Source organism: Lipotes vexillifer, unplaced genomic scaffold (genome assembly GCF_000442215.2).
Source record: "Lipotes vexillifer unplaced genomic scaffold, Lipotes_vexillifer_v1.1 scaffold1034, whole genome shotgun sequence".
Taxonomy (NCBI): Eukaryota; Metazoa; Chordata; class Mammalia; order Artiodactyla; family Lipotidae; genus Lipotes; species Lipotes vexillifer.
Genome location: NW_006790288.1, coordinates 423,753 through 444,111, shown reverse-complemented (window position 1 = coordinate 444,111; position 20,359 = coordinate 423,753). Strand labels below are relative to the sequence as shown.

The 20,359-nt window shown below is 44.8% G+C and overlaps 2 protein-coding genes across 3 annotated transcripts in view; both read right to left on the bottom strand.

The window, feature by feature from the left end:
• PLEKHO1 (pleckstrin homology domain containing O1) overlaps positions 1 to 7,447 on the bottom strand; it is a 12,628-nt gene extending 5,181 nt beyond the window's left edge. The window contains 2 exon segments of the mRNA XM_007463489.1: positions 3,865 to 4,011; positions 7,418 to 7,447. Coding sequence (XP_007463551.1) covers positions 3,865 to 4,011; positions 7,418 to 7,447 — 177 coding nt within the window.
• A 2,486-nt stretch (positions 7,448 to 9,933) lies between these two features.
• Positions 9,934 to 20,359, bottom strand: part of VPS45 (vacuolar protein sorting 45 homolog) — a 68,393-nt gene continuing 57,967 nt past the window's right edge. Inside the window, exon 15 of one of the 2 annotated variants that reach the window (XM_007463488.1) lies at positions 9,934 to 10,570. In XM_007463488.1, coding sequence (XP_007463550.1) covers positions 10,483 to 10,570 — 88 coding nt within the window. In that variant the 3' untranslated portion in view covers positions 9,934 to 10,482. The remainder of the gene's footprint in view (positions 10,571 to 20,359) is intronic. The other variant, XM_007463487.1, reaches the window with a different exon arrangement.

Below are 20,359 nucleotides of genomic sequence, written 5' to 3'. Positions count from 1 at the left end.
GGTTTTTTTTTTGTTTTGTTTTGTTTTGTTTTTTGCGGTACGCGGGCCTCTCACTGTTGTGGCCTCTCCCGTTGCAGAGCACAGGCTTTGGACACGCAGGCTCAGTGGCCATGGCTCACGGGCCCAGCCGCTCCACAGCATGTGGGATCTTCCCGGACCGGGGCATGAACCCACGTCCCCTGCATCGGCAGGCGGACTCTCAACCACTGCGCCACCAGGGAAGCCCCACTCTCAGCATTTCTATCCATCATTTGGCTCTTAACTCTCTTGTTGAATGTCCAATCAGAGACCACAGTTCCGTCTACATCCTCCAACCCCAACCAGCCTTTTATGAGTGCAAATTCTACTAACATTTCTGCCAAGGTCCGTTTTAAACTTCTCAGGGTTTTTTCTCCTCTCTCCTAAGGTATTCCCATAGCCCTAATCCTCTGAAGCTGTGATTTGGCTTGCAAGAGGAAAGAAGTCTTCATCACTGGCCTGGACGGAGCAGCCTGTGATTAGAAAACCCTTTCACCCTCTGCTACTTGCGCCTGGGATTGGAAGGCCCCGTGGAATGAGCTGTTCAGGTTTTCCTGGGATGAGAGATGAAAACCACCAGCACTTGTCTTGTTAAAACTAAACAGTCAAAAGTAGCCTCATATGTTCCTTGGAAGACATCTACCCTCTCTGACTGGAAGTATTTCACAAAAGAGTCCCCACGTCTCAAGCTCTGAAGTAGGAATTGTGTGCCTGGAGGTGACTTCATTTATCCGCCTGGTTCTCTCTTCCATCCCCCAGCCGATCTCTTGCTCTTGTATCTGCCTATCCTTCTGACTTGGCGCTGGACCCAGGGGGCTGACACAGACTCATTCAGGTGAATGGCTGCTCATACACCCACCTTTCTTTGTTTCCACGTGGCCTGGCTCCTCCAGGGCTCTCCCCTATCCTGGGCTCCTGGGTTTTGGACTAGGAAGTGACCAGAAGCCTTGAAGGCTTGTAGGTGAAAGTGGACAAGATGCTGGCAAGGGGTGTCCCAGAACAATTCCCAGAAACATGGAAGCAGGGATGCAGGGTGATGCATCACTCCTCTTCCCCTCCTTCCTCAGAGCTGAGACTATCAGCAGAGGCCAGGAATCTTGGAGAGGAAAGTGCTGGGTGTGTGTATGTAGCCAGGGGAAAAGAGTTACTTGTTCTGTTTTCCTTAGGGGAGGGGAACAGAGGGGAAGGGAAGGGAAAGGGAGATATTCTGGCTTGGACATGACTGATAAGGAGCTCTGGGGAGCAGAAGACATTGACAGAGGTTAGCCCCTCCTAAGGCAGGGGTAGGAGATGGGGTAAAGCAAGCAGTGAAACAAGCATACTCCAGTGCCCAGGGAAGATGGACAACTCCAAGACCCTAGTTCTCCACTGCATTGTTTTTGCCCATCTAATTCCCACAGTCTCATTTATAATTACCACCCACAAAAGTCAACCCTTTCCCCTGATTCTTTCTCCTTAGCCCACAGAAAGGAATTTTTCCCATGCTTGCCAAAAAAAGATGTCCTGAACTCAATTTCCTCTACCATGAGGTCTCCCTAAGGTCTAGTTTCTGTTCCTATACATCAGCTCCATGATCATAGGTGCCCTTTGACTAAGAATGAAGAAAACGATTATTAACAACAAATACAGAAGGATTTCTTTGTTGGGGGCAGTTGCAAAAAAAGACTGGAGCAAATTCTAGGGGAGAGGGTTAGGGATTTCCTGCATTAACATGTAAATTACTGGGACTTCCCTGGTGGTCCAGAGGGTAAGACTCTGAGCTTCCCAATGCAGGCGCTGGGGTTCAATCCCTGGTCAGGGAACTAGATCCCGCGTGCATGCTGCAACTAAGAGTCCGCATGCCACAACTAAAGATCCCACAGGACGCAACAAAGATCCTGCGCGCCACAACCAAGACCCAGTGCAGCCAAAATAAATAAATAAATATATTTTAAAAAGCCCATGTAAATTACAAACATCATACTATATTAAAAAAAATCTTGACTCTTGGCTCTGGAGCTTTTGGGAAGTGGACAGAATAAAGCCTATAGTCCTTGATCAGTTTCACCTTTGACCTAGGCCTTTGTAGGATGGAAACTGGCCCCAAAGAAGAGTACTACCAATAGGCTTGTTCCCTATTTTCCTATATCTTTCTCAGCAGTGGGCAGTTGGCCCCATGATCAGTCAGATGCTCCTGACTCACAGGATACCAGACATCCTAAGCTGAGGTCATTCCATCCTTTCCCCTGTCTGAGTACCCCTTCCTCCACAAACAAGGGTCAACTACGCTCTTTTGCCCCCTGACTCTGTTCTTTGAACAAATACAAACAAGAAAAAGATGTCTTGTTCCTTCTACCCTTTCCCTGATCACATGCTTTCCCCACTGACGTGTGGGAAGTTCTCCCTGATTGTTACTAGAGTTTCCTGCCATTATGGAGTTCAGGGAAGACAGGAGATACACTTTGACACTTGCCTAAGAAAAAAAAAAAAAAGCCAAAAACAAAACCCCTGGAAAGCCCACACATTGTGGAAAAACCTTGGGTAGGATTTGGGGTTGGGTAGAGGTGACCCTTAAAAATAAATTCTCCTGTCAAAGTGTTTTCTCACCTCGCTCCATCACCAAGTTCTCAGCTTAGTGTAAACAGCAAGGTTTAAATACCCTTATGAGGGATCTCTTTGGCCCTGGCACAGCTTAGCTCTTTCTTAGCTGCCTCAGTAGATGTCCTGTTCAGATGAATACTTTCTCTAGGACTGCGTATGTGTCTATTTCAATACCATAAAAGGATTTATTTACCTAAATATAGTCTATGCAGAAAGCAGAAGAGGTTAGAACTCAGGGAGGACTTCGCAGTTAGCCCTGGGTGAGGGAATACAGAATGGGGGCGGTTGGAGGGTCATCCTACCAGGGGAACTCAGGACAGTCTCCTAGGCGATGCTGACACAGTCGCAGAGGTAGGGACTGGAATGACTTGTAACCTACGGAGGGGCAATTTCAGTTTCTCAATATTACTATGTGTCATTTATCCCAAGAATTAGAGATAACAGAGAGAATAATCTGGATTCAATATGTGGGCTCAGGTTCTGACCCCATGTGGACTGTGGTTTTCATTTTAACTATAGCCCCAAAGACACAGACACATGGGGGTTCATAACTCCATTCTCCCTTCTGATATAACTGGTGGGGGGCAGCTGGGCAGGAAGGAATGGAGAATGAGTTCCCTGCTTCTTTTTTTTCAGTGGAGTGGGGATGGGGAACAGAGAACATGTTGGTTAGGGACACTGACTTCAACAGAAATAACTGCCACTTACAAATACTCTACCTGAGGTCATGTGAGACTGACCCTGGGTTGTATGTGTGTTTTCTGTGATTCAGGGCAGCTGTACTACTGATATGACTTGCATATGTCCCTGTGAGAGACAGGAAAGGGGAGGCTAGCTGGGTTGGGGTGGGGAGGGCAGGAAGGAGTGGTGAATAAGCTGAACAGTGTTTCAGCAGCAATAGCAAAGAAAAAATAATCCTACGGTCAGCTAGAGGCCAGGATAGGGTAGGGACCAGCAGGGGACACTTAAAACTTTTGGGACATTCTTGGGAGGGAGTTATCATGATTGTCAGAAAGGTATTTCCAAAGAAAAAATTTTAAATAAGATGCAAACTCAACTTCTAATTCTAACTCCAGTCTCCTCATTAAAGGGTGACCTTTCTCCGCAGATAAGATGGGGGTAGAGACCAACCAGACCGCTGAACTAGCGTTTGGAACAAAATGAGGGATGAGGTAAGGGGGAGATGAGAAGTAGATAAGACCCCTGCGGAGAGACAAAGTGGGGACTATGAGAAAACAGGGATAGTTAGTGGCAAAGGGCACCTACCTCTTTTTCGGAGATGTAGAGCTGGTCCCCTTTCAGCACCACGTAGCGGTTTCTCCAAATCTCCCTGAAAATCCCTTTCCCGCAGAATTTCCGGACCCAGCCGACCTTCTCAGGCGGTGCAGACTGATGATTTCCATCCTGAGGCCCCTGCCCCCCGAGCCAGATAAGAACCACACGATTAGGTGATTACAGCTTTTTCCTCCTCCCGTTCCGTCCCCAGCGCCCTCCTCAGTCCCCGGTCCCCTCCTTCCCGCGTCCGCCCCGCCGCAGCTGGAGTCTGGGAGACCCGCGTTCGCTCCCCACTTCTTCAAAGCCTTTCACTCCAAGGAACTCGCTTCCCCATCGCTCCCCTCCCCCTTCTCCCAAATAAACAACTGCAACTGCCAGTGGAAGGGGTGAGGGCCGGGCTGGAGCCGAGGGGTGGCCTTCGGGTCTCCGCGGGGCCCCCCGCCCCCTCCCCCAGCCTCCCTCCTTGCCGCGCCGGGATTAACGGCATTTTATTTTATCTCTCATTGTCTTCTCGCCGCTGCAGAGCGCGATGCCGGCGGCCGCCAGCCGCCCGGTGAGGGGAGGCCGGGGGTCGGGCAGAAACTCAGCCAAGTTAACCCCAGCCCAAGTAAACAAACAAAAGCCCCCGCCGGTGCCTCGTCGTGGGGCCCAGCGCGCCGAGGCCGAGGCTAAGGGGACCGGCGATCGGGCCACGGGCCGGAAGGAGGGGGCTGGCCCGGGGCGTCCCCGCTCCGCGGCATGTGGGATCTTCCCGGACCGAGGCATGAACCTGCATCCCCTGCATCGGCAGGGGGGGGGGGGGCGCGGGCGCGGGCGCCGAGGGGCGGCCCCGCGTCGGGGGCCGAGGCTGCTTCGAGGGGGCTCCTGCCCAGGGGGAGGGTGCGGAGAGGCCCCCGGCGCCGCCGCCGCCGCTCCTCCCTCCCTCCCTCTCCCCTTCTTTGTAGCTCCGGTTACACTAAAGGCCGGCCTCCCTCGCGCTCGCACACACACGCACGCCCGCTCCCCGCCCCTCGGCGCCCTCCATCCCGGCGCCCACGCGGCCCGGGCCCCCGAAAGCTCCCTCGCCGCCCGCCCGCCCGGCCCGGCCCGGCCGCTCCCCCGGCCCGGCGCGCAGTGGGCGGCCCAGTCCGCGCCCCGCAGCTCCATCCACCCGCCCGCTGACGTTGCGAGTTCAGAATAAAGGGCGAATCGCCGAGCCGGAGAGAGTGCGCTCCCTCCACCCCCCTCCTTTGTTTCTGATTCACTGAGGGTGAAGAAGACAGACCTAAACCCCGCCGGAGAACGGCGTCTGGAGGGGCAGGGAGTCCGAGACTCGCACAGACCGCCGGAGCGAGAGGTGGAGCCAGGAAAGACAGCCGGGGCCGACCTGCCGAGAGAGACGGCAGGGGCGGATGGAGCGGATGATAGAGAGACAGGGAGGTTTATGAAGACCGGCGATAACCTAGATCGGGATCCTCTCCCCCTCAAAGCCAAAACAAAAACAAGAACGTGAGGTGGGAGGGCGCGTTACCCAGGACTGGCAACTGGAATTCACACTCCCTAGGTGGTACAGATAGTGGTCTGGGCAGGTCAACCGTTGGGGAAAAGTTTTATGGAGGGTACCGATGTGTAGGGCGACTCCGTGGAAGAGAAGTTAATATTAATACACATTTCTTCCAGTTTACAAAGCCTCAGGCCTTATTTGAGCCTCAGGAGAATAACCCTAAGTACGAGGTACATATTATGATCTCCATTGCACAGAGAGAAAAGTGAGATTCAGAATGGCTGAGGGATTTGCAGACACACTGTAAGTGCTGACAGGACTAGAACTGTCTGTCTCCAGAGCCCTGATCTGTTAGACCAAGTGGCTTTACAGACAAGCTCCAGGTGAGGCTTAAACTTCCTACTACCTGGTATCTCTCCCTGATGCACTGACATGTAAAAATTCCATCCTGTCTACCGCAATGCCCAGAGGATGCCCTAGCTGGGGAAGGCTCTGCTGATCACCCCTAAGCCAGATCTGCCTCAGAGCCCACACACCAGCATCTTGGTAACTTCATTTTTCTCCCAGTATCCATTTAATGGGAAGAGGAAAGTCAGGAAACCTAGGTTTGGGTACTAGTTTCATCACTGCCCTGTGGCCTTTGGTCAAGTCACTGAATTTCTTTGGGCCTCAGTTCCTCTACATATTAAGTAGTGACTGCCAATTCCATCAACAAGGAAAGATAGGGCAATATATGACATAACCCATGAAAGTCATTTAAAAATACAGTATTGCCCTCTAGGGCTAATTACTAAATAATAATGAGCTAACGAACACATTGCCTGGCATATGGTAGGCAGACAGTAACTTCAAAATGAATACAAATCCCTGGCACAGAGAAGCAGGAAAAAGAAAGAACCCCTTTTTTCAGAGATGTCTCAAGATAAAAGAAAATGTTGGCCAAATTAAGGAGTGGAGTGGTCTTGGCCTTTTTCTGGTATCTGTCAAATAAAGGAGGGGGCTTCTCTCTTTTCCGAGCCCCCCTTTTCCCCTAATCCAATAATATTCCTCTTAACCTCTTTTCATTTACCATACTAATTAATTCCTGTATTTTAGGCTCATATAGAAATGTATCCTTTCAAAACGCTCTCATATATCATTTCTTTAACCCTTTAGTGCCACCTTGTGAGGTGTATATCAATAGAATAAATATTATTCCCACTTGGAAAATGAGGAAACAGGGCATGGCAAATCAACGGACTTGCCCAAGTTTACACAGCAAGTTACTGGCTAAATAGATTAGAATCCAGGTTTTCTGACTCCACTCTGTTTAGGTTTCATACACACACACACACACACACACACACACACACACACTCCCCTTCCCACCATCTCTATTTCCCACACTCTCTATTTAAAAAGTGATTTAGGGCTTCCCTGGTGGCGCAGTGGTTGGGAGTCCGCCTGCTGATGCAGGGGACGCAGGTTCGTGCCCCGGTCTGGGAGGATCCCGCATGCCGCGGAGTGGCTGGGTCCGTGGGCCGTGGCCGCTGGGCCTGTGCGTCCGGAGCCTGTGCTCCGCAGCGGGAGAGGCCACAGCAGTAAGAGGCCCGCGTACCACACACACACAAAAAATTAAAAAATTAAAAAGTGATTTAAAAAGAATGAGAAAATCCAGGGTATCTTCATAAGTAAGGAAGCAAAATGTCCCATCGTACTGGTGAGAACACTACCCTGTTTGATCTTTTGAGGGCTTGCTTGCCAGGTAGATAGGAGTGGTTTGGACTTTTAGTTTAAATAGATTCTGGCTTATGGGGAAAAAAGTAATTCATGACTTGCCCCATCTTCCTTTAGTCAGCAAATATTTGAGTATGTCCTGTATGCAAGGTACTAGGGTCCTATGTGCTATATCAGGCAGGAGCTGGAGCTTTGTGGAATATCAGGCAGAGGGACTCCTAAAAAATCAAAACCCTCCAAAGTAATTTTCAGATTCCAGAACAGATGCATGTGGGCTGGGGAACCTTCCCTGCCTATTTGCTCCTGGAGATGTTACATAAATCTCTGGTTTTCTCTCTCATTAACCTGCACCGCTGCACTGCCTCATTTTATCATCCTACCCCTACCTTCCCTTTGTCTTGCTACTCATCCCTCTTCCCATAAGCCATACTCCTCCCCTGGCCTGTTCTTCAAGCTTTACTTCTCTCTACCAGGTGAACCTTGTGGCACCTGACTTGGGATCTATGAACTGAGGCTATTTCTGAAGACCAACTCATAAGTGAGAAATCTCACAGTAACAACTTATGGGTTCCTTTTCTCATTTTCACAGCACTGTCTCCTCAGTGAGCTTGACATTACCACACACACAAACCACAAAAATAACTCAGATAACTCAATGTCCTTCTTTGGTGGAGATAAGATACTGGTGGGGGGAGCTTCCCTGGTGGTGCAGTGGTTGAGAGTCTGCCTGCCGATGCAGGGGACACGGGTTCGTGCCCCGGTCCGGGAAGATCCCACATGCCGCGGAGCGGCTGGGCCCATGAGCCATGGCCGCTGAGCCTGCCCGTCCAGAGCCTGTGCTCCGCAACGGGAGAGGCCACAACAGTGAGAGGCCCGCGTACGGCAAAAAAAAAAAAAAAGATACTGGGGGTACTCATGGTGGGGTTACCTCCCTAACTGCATCACCATGGATAAGACACAACTGTCAGTAGCTTTATTCTTAAATTGACTATTTTATAAGTAACTCCACTTAAGCGACGAAGAAGTGAGCCATCAGAGATAAGGATTTTGAATTGCTGCCTGCATATTTACTGGGCAAAAACTGTTATCCAAACAGTTGTGTACCTAAAAACAAGCACCTTGGCTTTTGTAGAGTAAATGGGACATAGAGGTTTTGACTAGGCACTTCAGTCTCTGGAAGAGAGGTCATTAAAAGCATGAGACCTTAATTAGGGCTTCCCTGGTGGCGCAGTGGTTGAGAGTCCGCCTGCGGATGGAGGGGACACGGGTTCGTGTCCCGGTCTGGGAAGATCCCACATGTCACCTGTGCGTCCAGAGCCTGTGCTCCGCAACGGGAGAGGCCACAACAGCGAGAGGCCCACGTACCGCAAAAAAAAAAAAAAAAAAAGTAAAACAACCAGAACAGAACTTATTAGATCTTAGCTCTTAGCTGTAATTAAGACAAAAGGCTTAGGGCTTCGCATGAGTGTACGGTGAAGAAACAGTGGTCAAGAGCTGAGAGGAATGGGGAAAAGGGAGATGGATCAGATGACCCTTCACCTCTTCCCTCTACTTCTTGAACTGCTGATTAACGTAGTGGGAGGATGATAGGAATCCAACCATTTTGTGTAGTGATTTTGTATCCCCAACTTGGAGACAGCAGTCAATCTTATTTACTATTATCAGTCAAATTTCCTTGGGTGGTTTACTATATACCAAAGTTCTAAGTGTTTTAAATGTATTCTCTCATTTCATTTAGTCCTTATGCTCCTATGAGGAGGTACTTTATTACTCTCCTTTTTTTTTTTTTTTTTTGCGGTACGTGGGCCTCTCACTGCTGTGGTCTCTCCCGTTGCAGAGCATAGGCTCCAGACGCGGAGGCTCAGTGGCCATGGCTCACGGGCCCAGCCGCTCTGTGGCATATGGGATCTTCCTGGACTGGGGCACGAACCCGTGCCCCCTGCATCAGCAGGCAGACTCTCAACCACTGCACCACCAGGGAAGCCCTACTCTCTTTTTATAGATGAGGAACCTGAGCCACAAAGAGACTTAATAACATTCCCAAAGCCACATAACTTGACACAGATTTGAGCCTAGGCTATCTGATGCTAGAGAATGTTAATCAACATAAGAGGTCTAAAAAATTTATTACAGAGCACCAAAGAGGGACTGTGATATGATTTGAGCACACGATAATTTCCTGGTATTAATGACATTATCAGTTTCCACTGCTTTCAAGAGAAGTGAAATTGACACCAGTGGTTAAGAGTCCACGCTTCCACTGCAGGGGGCCCTGGTCAGGGAACTAAGATCCCACATGCCATGTGGTGCAGCCAAAAGATTGGAAAAAAAAATGATGACTCATTTTTAAATGAGTCATTTAAAATTAATAAATAAACAAATAAATAAATTTATTTATTTATGGCTGCATTAGGTCTTCGTTGCTGCACGCGGGCTTTCTCCAGTTGCAGTGAGCAGGGGCGACTCTTCGTTGCAGTGTGTGGGCTTCTCATTGCAGTGGCTTCTGTTGTTGCAGAGCACGGCCTCTAGATGCATGGGCTTCAGTAGTTGTGGCACGTGGGCTCTAGAGCACAGGCTCAGTAGTTGTGGCGCACGAGCTTAGTTGCTCTGCAGCATGTGGGATCTTCCCAGCCCAGGGATTGAACCCGAGTCCCCTGCATCGGCAGGTGGATTCTTAACCACTGTGACACTAGGGAAGTCCCATTGACGCCAGAATTTATTGTCTTGACATACTTTAAATATCCTTTGGGTAGAGGCAATGCCGTCTCTAAGTTTGATGTAAAGCCAGCTCATGCCTCATCACATAAATTCCCATAAATAGTTATTAACCCCAAAGAAACAAAAACAAATCACTTGTGTCTTTCCACAAAATGGATTTTTATTGTAGTCATACATGGTTTCTCAGTACCACAGAAAATTGCAACTTAGGGACAATTTTTGGATGGTTCTTACAGAAATATGATGGGTTTTCAGAAGTGAGTTGTTCAGGAATGTGGTTAATGAAAATAAAAGGGGTCAAGAGAAGAGTCTATAGTATGTGCATCTAATTTTTACTTTTTAAAACTCCTTTAAGCTCTGATAAGCCTTTTCTCAAGTAAGATCCCAACAAAATTCGCCAGAAACTGAAGTGATTGTGCTATCAAGTACAAGGAATACATTTATTTATTTGATAAAGAAAACATGAGAGAAGTGTGTTGGAATGGAATGGGCTCAGACTTATTCTCAACTCACCACTGGAGTCTTGGTGTCTGTGCCAACAGTTCAGGAATCAGCAGGCTACCTGGAGATGGGTTATAACAAGAAGCACAAAACCCAAGGCTCTTCTCCAACACCCCTCTGGTCAGTGGAGAAAGCCTGCAGCGAGGCAAGAGGGGAAGTTGCGCCATTCTTCTCACCTCTCCATCACCATTTCATCTTCTGCTTGCTAACCTTGATGTAACTTGAGAGCTGTCCTTGCTTCGGCTGTGCAGTCCAGAAGCCAGAACTTCCTCTAGGAAACTGACCAGTAGACTTGAGGTTACTCAAGGGGAAAAAAATAAGCATCTCCAAAACAGAATGTCTTGCTCATGACATTTAACTAGATGAAAGGATATCATGAATAGAATGGACGAAGCACTGGTCTGATATTTGGGTGCAGAAGAGAAGCATCAGTTGAGCACTAAAACATCCAGACTAGAAGGAGAACCCCTTTGTGCGCTTCCCCAGGGTTCTCACTGTGTCTTTTAGCGTTAAACTTGTGAGGTCTGTTAAGACTAATATTTCAAGTTTGAAATTCCTAGTCAGGAACCCAGAAGTTTTAAGGGAAAGGCTACTATTGTACATCAACTCAGAACCATGTTATATCAGCACCTCTTATCTAAACTCTTGAAACTGCCTCAGAACTTGTATTGTGCCTCTAGGCTTTTCTTTATCCAGTCCACTCTCCAAAGTGGCACCAATTTTCTAAGATACAGATTATATCCTGTTGCATACTCTCCCCCCTTCTGCTTTAAAACCTTTCTTTTGCTTACAGAATAATATACAGATTAAAATTCCAGGCCCTTCATAATGTGGCCTCATAATAATACTTGTATTTCTTTTGTTCTGAGAACTGGTTTGAGCTGTGTGTGTGTATACATATAAACGTAGTATATGTATATATGCTATTATCCTTATTTAAAAAATGAAGAAACCAAGCTATAGAGAAGTTAAGTGACTTGCCAAGATCACAAAAGCTAGTCAGTGTCTTAGCTGGGATTCAAACCCAGCTCTAGAATCCGTGCCCTTCAGTACCACACAATACTCTCACTTGTCTGCTTCTATCTCCCACCAACCATGCAGCCTATGTGCCTTCCATGCCCAACCACTCACTGTTCCCTAAACATGTCCTGAGCTTCCATACCTTTATGCTTTTGCTCTTATTATGTCCTGTGTCTGAAACGATAGACTACCCCTTCTTTGTCTGATGAAATCCCTTTTATCCTTTAAGGCTGAGGATTAAAAGCCACCTTTTCTGTGAAGCCTTCCCAAACGCTCCTCCATGCTGAACTAATCACCCCCATCATTATTATCATTTTGTCCTAGTGCTATTTTAGCACCGGTACTCTATACATTACTGATGCCAAAATAGACTGTGAGTTACTTAGGGTGGGACTAACACTTATTCATCTTGGATCTCCAGGGTTTACCACAGAGGCTGACACCTAGTAGGTACCCAATAAAGGTATACGGAATAAATAAAGTAATTAAAATAGCTACCCATTGGCAAGAAAGCCTTCTCTATAACACAGGAGTTTTGGGGGCATTACTTATAAGTATGCTGGACTCGTTCTCAGGATACAGATCTATAGCAGATTGAGGGTTGGAGAAATGACCAGGTACCTTATTATTACCACAGCTGTGCAGACTTAGACCTGGAAGATTCTAGGCTTAGAAAATTTAAATTCCAAACTCCTTTTCAAAAGAAGAAAATAGTGAAGTAGAGGGAAAGGAGCAGAAGCTAAATTCATCTATTCCTCTACTGAACACCTCTGTTAATACTGGCACCTCTGTCTAGCCTGGCTCTTTGGCCAGTTGGACAGGAGACACTTTGAGGCCAGAAAACAAGTGTCAGGAAATGAGGCAGCATTGCCTTTCTTTTTTGAAAGATAACACAGAAGTTATTGATTAGGGACCTTTAGTAAGAATGAAACAAATATGCTGGGAAACCCTATAGGAATTTATGAGGTGATCTTTGCTTCACATGAGACTCCTACATGTGCAAAGGAAAGGAGTAACTCTCCTGAAATCATACTTAAAGATCCTCCTCTGTGTATCAACAAGACCCCACATTCTTCTTTTTTTCTTAATTTTAGGTATCTATTCTTTTTTTTTTTAATTAATTTTATTTATTTATTTATTATTTTTGGCTGCGTTGGGTGTTCGTTGCTGCACACAGGCATTCTCTAGTTGCAGCGAGCAGGGCTACTCTTTGTTGCAGTGCGCGGGCTTCTCACTGGGGTGGCTTCCTTGTTGCGGAGCACGGGCTCTAGGCGCATAGGCTTCAGTAGTTGTGGCTGGCGGGCTCTAGAGCGCAGGCTCAGTAGTTGTGGTGCACGAGCTTAGCTGTTCTGCAGCATGTGGGATCTTCCCGGACCAGGGATTGAACCCGTGTCCCCTGCATTGGCAGGCAGATTCTTAACCATGGCGCCACCAGGGAAGCCCAAGACCCCACATTCTTGACTACAAACAGAAAACACTATTTATATTTGCCAGGCCTAATTTTGTTCCCCAGGGCCATTGTGGCTTTTTAAAAAGTATCTATTTGGGGACCCTGATGAGTCATTGCAGAATGCTTTAAAAATTATAGGTGATGAACATATTGGTATCTGTACCCCAAACTTTAGACTATGTTTAAAAACAACAAAAAAGAATGATTTTTCTTTTCTATATTTGTTTTAAATCAGTCTTACTTAAAAAGCAAACTCAAAAATCTCCTTCCCCTGTGGTACTATAATCCAATTCAACTCAGCTCAGTTCAATTAAATTTAACCAATATTTACTGAGCATCCATTATGCGGTAGGCACTGAACTCAGTGTTCATATGAACACCTGTTATGACTCCTAACTTTAAGGGGCTCTCAGAGAGATACACAATCACAATGCAACATGAGAGATGGTATAAACAGTGATGGTACCAGGAGCTAATCTAGTGGATTAGCACTATTGCTTGCCTTGGTTTGTGCTGTCATCAAGGGTGCTTTCCCAGCTCTATGTAGAGAAGGAAGGTGGGCAGAAAAAATCCCTGATTTTAAAAAGTCAACCTCAAAAAGTCTTGCATCACACATTGAAAAACAAGTTTCTTCACTTTTAAGTCTTTGGTAAGGGACTAGACACTAACATTTATAGGATTTTAAATTTTAATTACTAAAATAATTGAGCTGAACAACTGTGTTCCTAGACAAAGCTACATATTATAACAAAACTCTATTTATCTATCTATTTCCTCTTTTTTTTTTTTTACTATACTCCACAGATAGAAATTACATGTGAGTTTCTTATTATAACAAAGATATTGCGGGAATTTAGAATCAAATCTGAAGAGTGGTATGATGAAAAAAATGAATGGACATTCTTGGGGGCAGGAAAATAGAAAAAGACTTACAGGAAAATAATGAGAAAAAACCCCAAGATATTTGCCTTAATGGAGTAATAAGCTTCTAATTATAGCCAAATACTTAGCTGGAACATAGGAATTAGTGAGAGAGAAGGATAAGATGGAACTTTTATTATTTTTTTAAGACTTATTATTATTTATTTTATTTTTGGCCTTGTCGGGTCTTAGTTGCGGCACACGGGATCTTTTGTTGCAGTACATGGGATCTTTTGTTGCAGTGCGTGGGCTTCTCTCTAGTTGTGGTGTGTGGGTTTTCTCTTCTCTAGTTGTGGCCCAAGGGCTCCAGAGCACGCAGGCTCTAGCTGGGGTGTGCGAGCTCAGTAGTTGTGGTGCGTGGGCTTAATTGCCTCGCAGCATGTGGGATCTTGGTTCCCCGACCAGGGATGGAACCCATGTCCCCTGCATTGTAAGGCAGATTCTTTACTACTGGACCACCAGGGAAGTCCCAAGATGGAACTTTTTTTTTTTTTACTTTTTTTGGACTATATTTGTTTTACAATGTTGTGTTAGTTTCTGCTGTATAACAAAGTGAATCAGCTGTATGTATACATATATCCCCATATCCCCTCCCTCTTGCGTCTCCCTCCCACCCTCCCTATCCCACCCCTCTAGGTGGTCACAAAGCACCGAGCTGATCTCCCTGTGCTATGCAGCTTCTTCCCACTAGCTACCTATTTTACATTTGGTAGTGTATATATGTCAGTGTTACTCTCTCATTTCGTCCCAGCTTACCCTTCCCCCTCCCCGTGTCCTCAAGTCCATTCTTTACATCTGTGTCTTTATTCCTGTCCTGCCCCTAGGTTCATCGGAAGCTTTTTTTTTTTTTTAGATTCCATATATATATGTCAGCATACGGTGTTTGTGTTTCTCTTTCTGACTGACTTCACTTTGTATGACAGACTCTAGGTCCATCCACCTCACTACAAACAACTCAATTTTGCTTCATTTTATGGCTGAGTAATATTCCATTGTATATATGTGCCACATCTTCTTTATCCATTCACCAAGATGGAACTTTTAATACCTCAAAATACTGATTACAGTTGTCAGAGCTACCACTGTGTTTTATACCTCTTTGCTTTTTGCACATACTATTCCCTCTGTCTAGAAAGCTGTCTCATCCCTCTCGCATTTCATCTAGTGGAACGATGCATCTTTTAAAACCCAACTCACTCTCACAATATTCCTCTAGGAATTTATTTGTTTACATGTCTATTTTCCATGTAAGCCTATGAGTTTTTTGAGGGTACAAGTAATACATGAATACATTCTTCTTGTAAAAGTTTTAAATAGTATACATAAAGCTCAAGTCTTCCGTGACTCTTCTTCTCCCCATTAGTCTTTCTAGAGATAATAATTTGATCAACAGACATTTATTAAGCACCTATGTGCCAGGCACGGTTCCAGAAGCTGTGAATATAGCAGTAAGTGAAATAAAAAAATTCTGCTCTCATGGAATTTATATTCCACTGGGGGAGGAGGGAAGATAAGCAAAATTGATAAGTAAAATGTAATAATAATGGTGAAAACGTATCACTTACTATATGCGAGGTACTATTCGAATGAGATAGAAACTATCCTACTTTACCAAGAAATTGAGGCACAGGAATCAAGTCTTATATCTTGAAAGTGACCAGGTTGGGATGCAAACCCAGACAATCTTGTTCTCTTATTCAAGAGAACTCTCTCTAGTATGTTAGATGAAGAAAATGCTATGGAGAAAAATAAAGCAGGTTGGAAGGAGACTTGGAGGTGATAGTGGTGGTGTGAGATTTTAAGTCTATTGGTCAAGGAAGACCTCACTGAGAAACTGACATTTGAGCCAAGACTTGAATAAGGCAATGGAAGACATACCTGGGAGAGGAGGAAGCGCAAGGGGTCCAAGGCCTGGTATGTTCAGGGAACAGGAATGAGGCTGGTGTGGCTGGAGTGAAGTTGGGTAGTAAGAGATGAGATTAGAGAGATTAAGGGAAGGGGATGGAGGGGAGTGTGAAGATGAGATCATGTAAGGCCTGGTAAGGATTGTAAGGATTTTGATTTTTACTTTAAGTAAGATGGGAAACATCTGGAGGGTTTTGTGCAGAGATGTGACATGCCCTGAATTACATATTTTCTCAGGATCGCCCTACTGCTGTATTGAGAACAGACTATAGGGGTTAAGGGTAAGGCAGTTGTAATGATCCCGATGGAAAGTGATGGTGGCATGAACCAGGGTGGTAGTGGTGAGGGGGCATCAGATTCTGGACACACTTTGAAGGGAAGGATCACAAGATTTACTGGTAAATCAGGATGTAGGTGAGAGAAAGAGGGGAGTCACGAAGACAACAAGGTTTTTGGCCTAAGAAATTAGAAGAATGGGTAAGTCTGAGGGGTATTATATTTAAGAAGAAATATCGAAGCTTGCTTTGATCATTGTTAAATATGGATGTTTATTAGTCATTCAAGTGGAAGTGTCAAATAGATATATAAATCTGGAGTCTGGGGGAGAAGCTCAGACTGAAAATAGAGATTCTCAATGGGGTAGGATGTGATTTTATGCCCAGAGGACATTTGGCTATGTCTGGAAACATTTTCGATTGCCATAACTGCTGGAGTGCTACTGGCATCTGGTGTGTAGAAGCCAGGGATGTTGCTGACCATCCTATAATGCACAGGACAGTTCCCCACAACAAAGAATTGTCTGTCCTCAAATACTAACAGTGCTAAAGTTGAAAAACTCTAGACTAGAGATGTAAATCTGGGAGTCATTAGAGGATAAAATTTAAAGCCATGAGACTACATGGGAGTGAGGTGCAGACAAGAAGAGAGGTAGTCCAAGGACAGAGTTCCAGGGATTCCAAAAACAGGAGAAATGAACAAAAGAGACAGAGGAATGGCAAGTGAGGGAAGAGGACTAGGCGAGTACAGTCTCGGGAAGCTAAGTGACAAAAGTCTTTCAACGTGAAGGAACTGATCAACTGTGTCAAATGCTGCTGATATGTGAAGTAAAATGAGTACTAAAAGTTGACTCTGACTTTAGCCATGTGGAGATCCCTGGAACCACAACAGAAGCAATTTTGGGGATTGATGGGCATGAAAGCCTGAATGGAGTGGCTTAAGAGAAGAGGTAAGGTTTAAAAGAAGGTGGAGGTTTAGGAGAATATATAAGGAGAGGAATCAGAAGCAGTGAGTAAAAACAACACTTGAAGAATTTTGCTATAAAAGAGAACAGAGAAATAGTATAGAATGTGGAAAGAGATAGGAGGTTAACAGAAGGTTTTTAAAGATGGGGAAAAATCCTAGCATGTTTCTATGCTTCTGTGAATGATCCAATAGAGTGGGAAAAGCCCATTCAGGATTGAGAGAGGAGCAGGTTTGGAGTGATGCCCTGGGGTAGGTGAGGGGATGGAATCTGGCGCCCCAGTAGGAGGTCTGGGCTTAGCCAGGAGCATTCTCCACTGTGATGTAAAGGCAGAGGATAGCAGCAGTAGTGGGAGCTGTGCAAGCTCTCTTCTAATGACTTCTCTTACCAGTTAATGTACACCTTGAGTAATAGCTTCTTGATGTGTGTAACCTTAGTATAAAGTAGATGTTGAATTAAGTATTTGCTGAAGGAATACATGAATCAGATTCATATTTTTTAAAGAAGTCAAGACCTCAGCTTAAATGTCACCTATCGTGCTATACTTTTGCTAAATATTCAACAGCAATTTTGTCAGGAGTGAGGAAAAAGTCTGGCTTTCAACATTTATGTTGGAAAATATTAGGAATCTCACACACACACATCATCTTGCTCCTCACTGGATGTATATACTTTACCCAGAAAGAACTCATTATTTCTCAAATGGGCTGTACCTCTCCCCACCACCTCCTGTCCTCAATTATACTGTTTTCTCAGTCCTGAATGCTCTTTCTTCCTATGGAAATCCAACTTACTCTTTAAGGTCTAGCACAAATGCTATCTCCACTGTGAAGCATTTCCTGATTACTCTGCCAGAGTTAATTATATCTATTTTGGATGCATTTTATTTAACTTACATACATTAACACTTCTCAAATTTCTGTTCCTAAGAACCCCTAACAACAGAAGACAATGAATTTATTAGTCCTGAGGGTACAGTCCAAATTGGTTTACCAGCTTACATCTTTCTTTGAGGTCTGATATTTTGTTTTAAAAATACATAACAATTTTTGGGCTTCCCTGGTGGCGCAGTGGTTGGGAGTCCGCCTGCCGATGCAGGGGACACGGGTTTGTGCCCCGGTCCGGGAAGATCCCACATGCCCCGGAGCGGCGGGGTCCGTGAGCCATGGCCGCTGAGCCTGCGCGTCCGGAGCCTGTGCTCCGCAACGGGAGAGGCCACAACGGTGGGAGGCCCGCGTATGGCAAAAAAAAAAAAAGTTAAAAAAAATACATAACAATTTTGTTATATTTCATAAAAGAACCTTTTAAATTTCAACATAAACATTTCTTTTCTTTCTTTCTTTTTTTTTTTTTGTGGTACGCGGGCCTCTCACCGTTGTGGCCTCTCCCGTTGTGGAGCACAGGCTCCGGACGCGCAGGCTCAGCGGCCATGGCTCACGGGCCCAGCCGCTCCGTGGCATGTGGGATCTTCCCGGACCGGGGCACAAACCCGTGTCCCCTGCATCGGCAGGCGGACTCCCAACCACTGCGCCACCAGGGAAGCCCTCAACATAAACATATTTTTAACAAGGAATTTACCAGTTAAATTATTTAATTCTACCCCTGAACATCCTCTCCCCCCGGCAATTCTAAGAAAACAGACACTCCAAAAGATGTGTCATGTTTATTTGGTGCCTTTGTGTGTCCCTGGTACTAATCGTATCCTAATTTGAGAAACACAGATTTGTTTAAGTCCCCTATCTGGACATGAGATCATCAAAGATAGGGACATCTTATTTTCTTTGTATTTTAGGCCCTGCTTTGGAAGTGTACTTTATATAAAGCAGCTACTTAATAAATATCTTCCCTCTTGCTCCCAAACAGTATAATCATAACATTCTGTCAATATCCCTGGCTCACATTTTTTTTCTTGCTGCTCTCTGACTGAAGCAATAGTAATAGCAATAGTAAACAAAACAAAACAAAAAACCAACAACTCACATATCTGTGGACAGGTGAATGGAGAAGCAAGCTGTGGTATGTTCACACAGTGGAATGGTACACAGCACGGACAAAGGAATGAACAAGGTTACATGGAACAATACAGATGAATCTTAGAAGCATGTTGAGTGAAAAAGTATGATACAATTTTTTTATTAAGCTCAAAAATAAGTAAAACTAAACAACGCATTGTTTAGAATTAGTGATAAAAATACAACCCTCCCCATCAAAGCAAGGGAATTAAACACAAAATTTAGGATAGTGCTTACTTGTTGTAGGGAGATAAAGGATGTAATTTCAGCAGATCACACAGATAGATCCATGTTATTGGCAATTTTCTAGTCCTTAGGTGAAGGATTCAAGGGTATTCATTATATTATTATATTTTCTAACTTATATTTATATATACTCTTTAATAAAAACATTATATTAAGATAGAATTAAGAAAAAAAGCTTCTATATTTATAGGGTTTCTATACTCTGAAGTTTCTCACAATCTTTAGCATGCTAATGTGAATTATCTCCTTTCCAGGAGGACACAGTGATTTTTCCAAACTTAGCTGGCTAAGAATCTTTTTAAATGGAATACCTATCAATATCTCCCCAAACAAATTTTCTATAGAACAGACCTTGGGAAACACTGAATTAAGATATAAAATATTTCCTTGATTATAACCAATTCCATTGAGGTTACTTTACCCTATGATACTTTCTTACAAACAGTGTAACTGCCTATTAAAAAATGTAGCTACTCCTTCCCAGTTCCCACCTTAGTACTGGACACCTGGTTTATGAAAAAACAAAAAGCAAAGCAAAGCAAAACAAATAAATAGGAGCCCTTGGTCCTACTTCCTCTCCCCCTGTGAAGAAACAGGACAAAAAAGCAACCAATGGGATTCTGCATGTATCCAGCACTGTGCCTGTGTCATTCATTGGAGTATCATGCGGGGAGAAAGGACTATCCTCAGAGTCCACAGGGCAAGAGATGGACTCCTCAAAGACTGAACTGCCTGTCCTATCAGTTACATAAAGATACGAAAGGAGGTTATCATCTGAGAATGAAGAGAGCTACAGATGTACTTTCTCACCACTGGGAACATTCAAGACCACGTCAATTTGTCAGAGCAACCACAACTAGAGGAGTAATACCAAAACAAACAAACAAACAAACAAACAAACAACCCCCTCAAACCCAACCGGAAACAAAGCTCCAAATTACCTATCTGTAGCAAACATGGATGTTGAAGACTCTGTGCAAGTCTATTAATTATAGAGGTACTGAGTCTGGAGGCTTCAAAGGGGAAATTTGTGTGAGCACAAACGGAAATCAAGCTACTAAAGTTTTTTCTCCAAAGACCACAAAAGTCACCTGGCAATTGGACTACCGTCAGAGGAAATTTTACCACTGCCCCAGTATATTCCTACCTGGCATAATAATGTAATTCTGCTCTTGAATTACGTTAAAGTAGTTTTCAAAACAAGTGATTTGGAAGTATGAGTGACAATAGAGGTGGTGACAATGAGTATCCAAAGTCTTTTTTTTTTTTTTTTT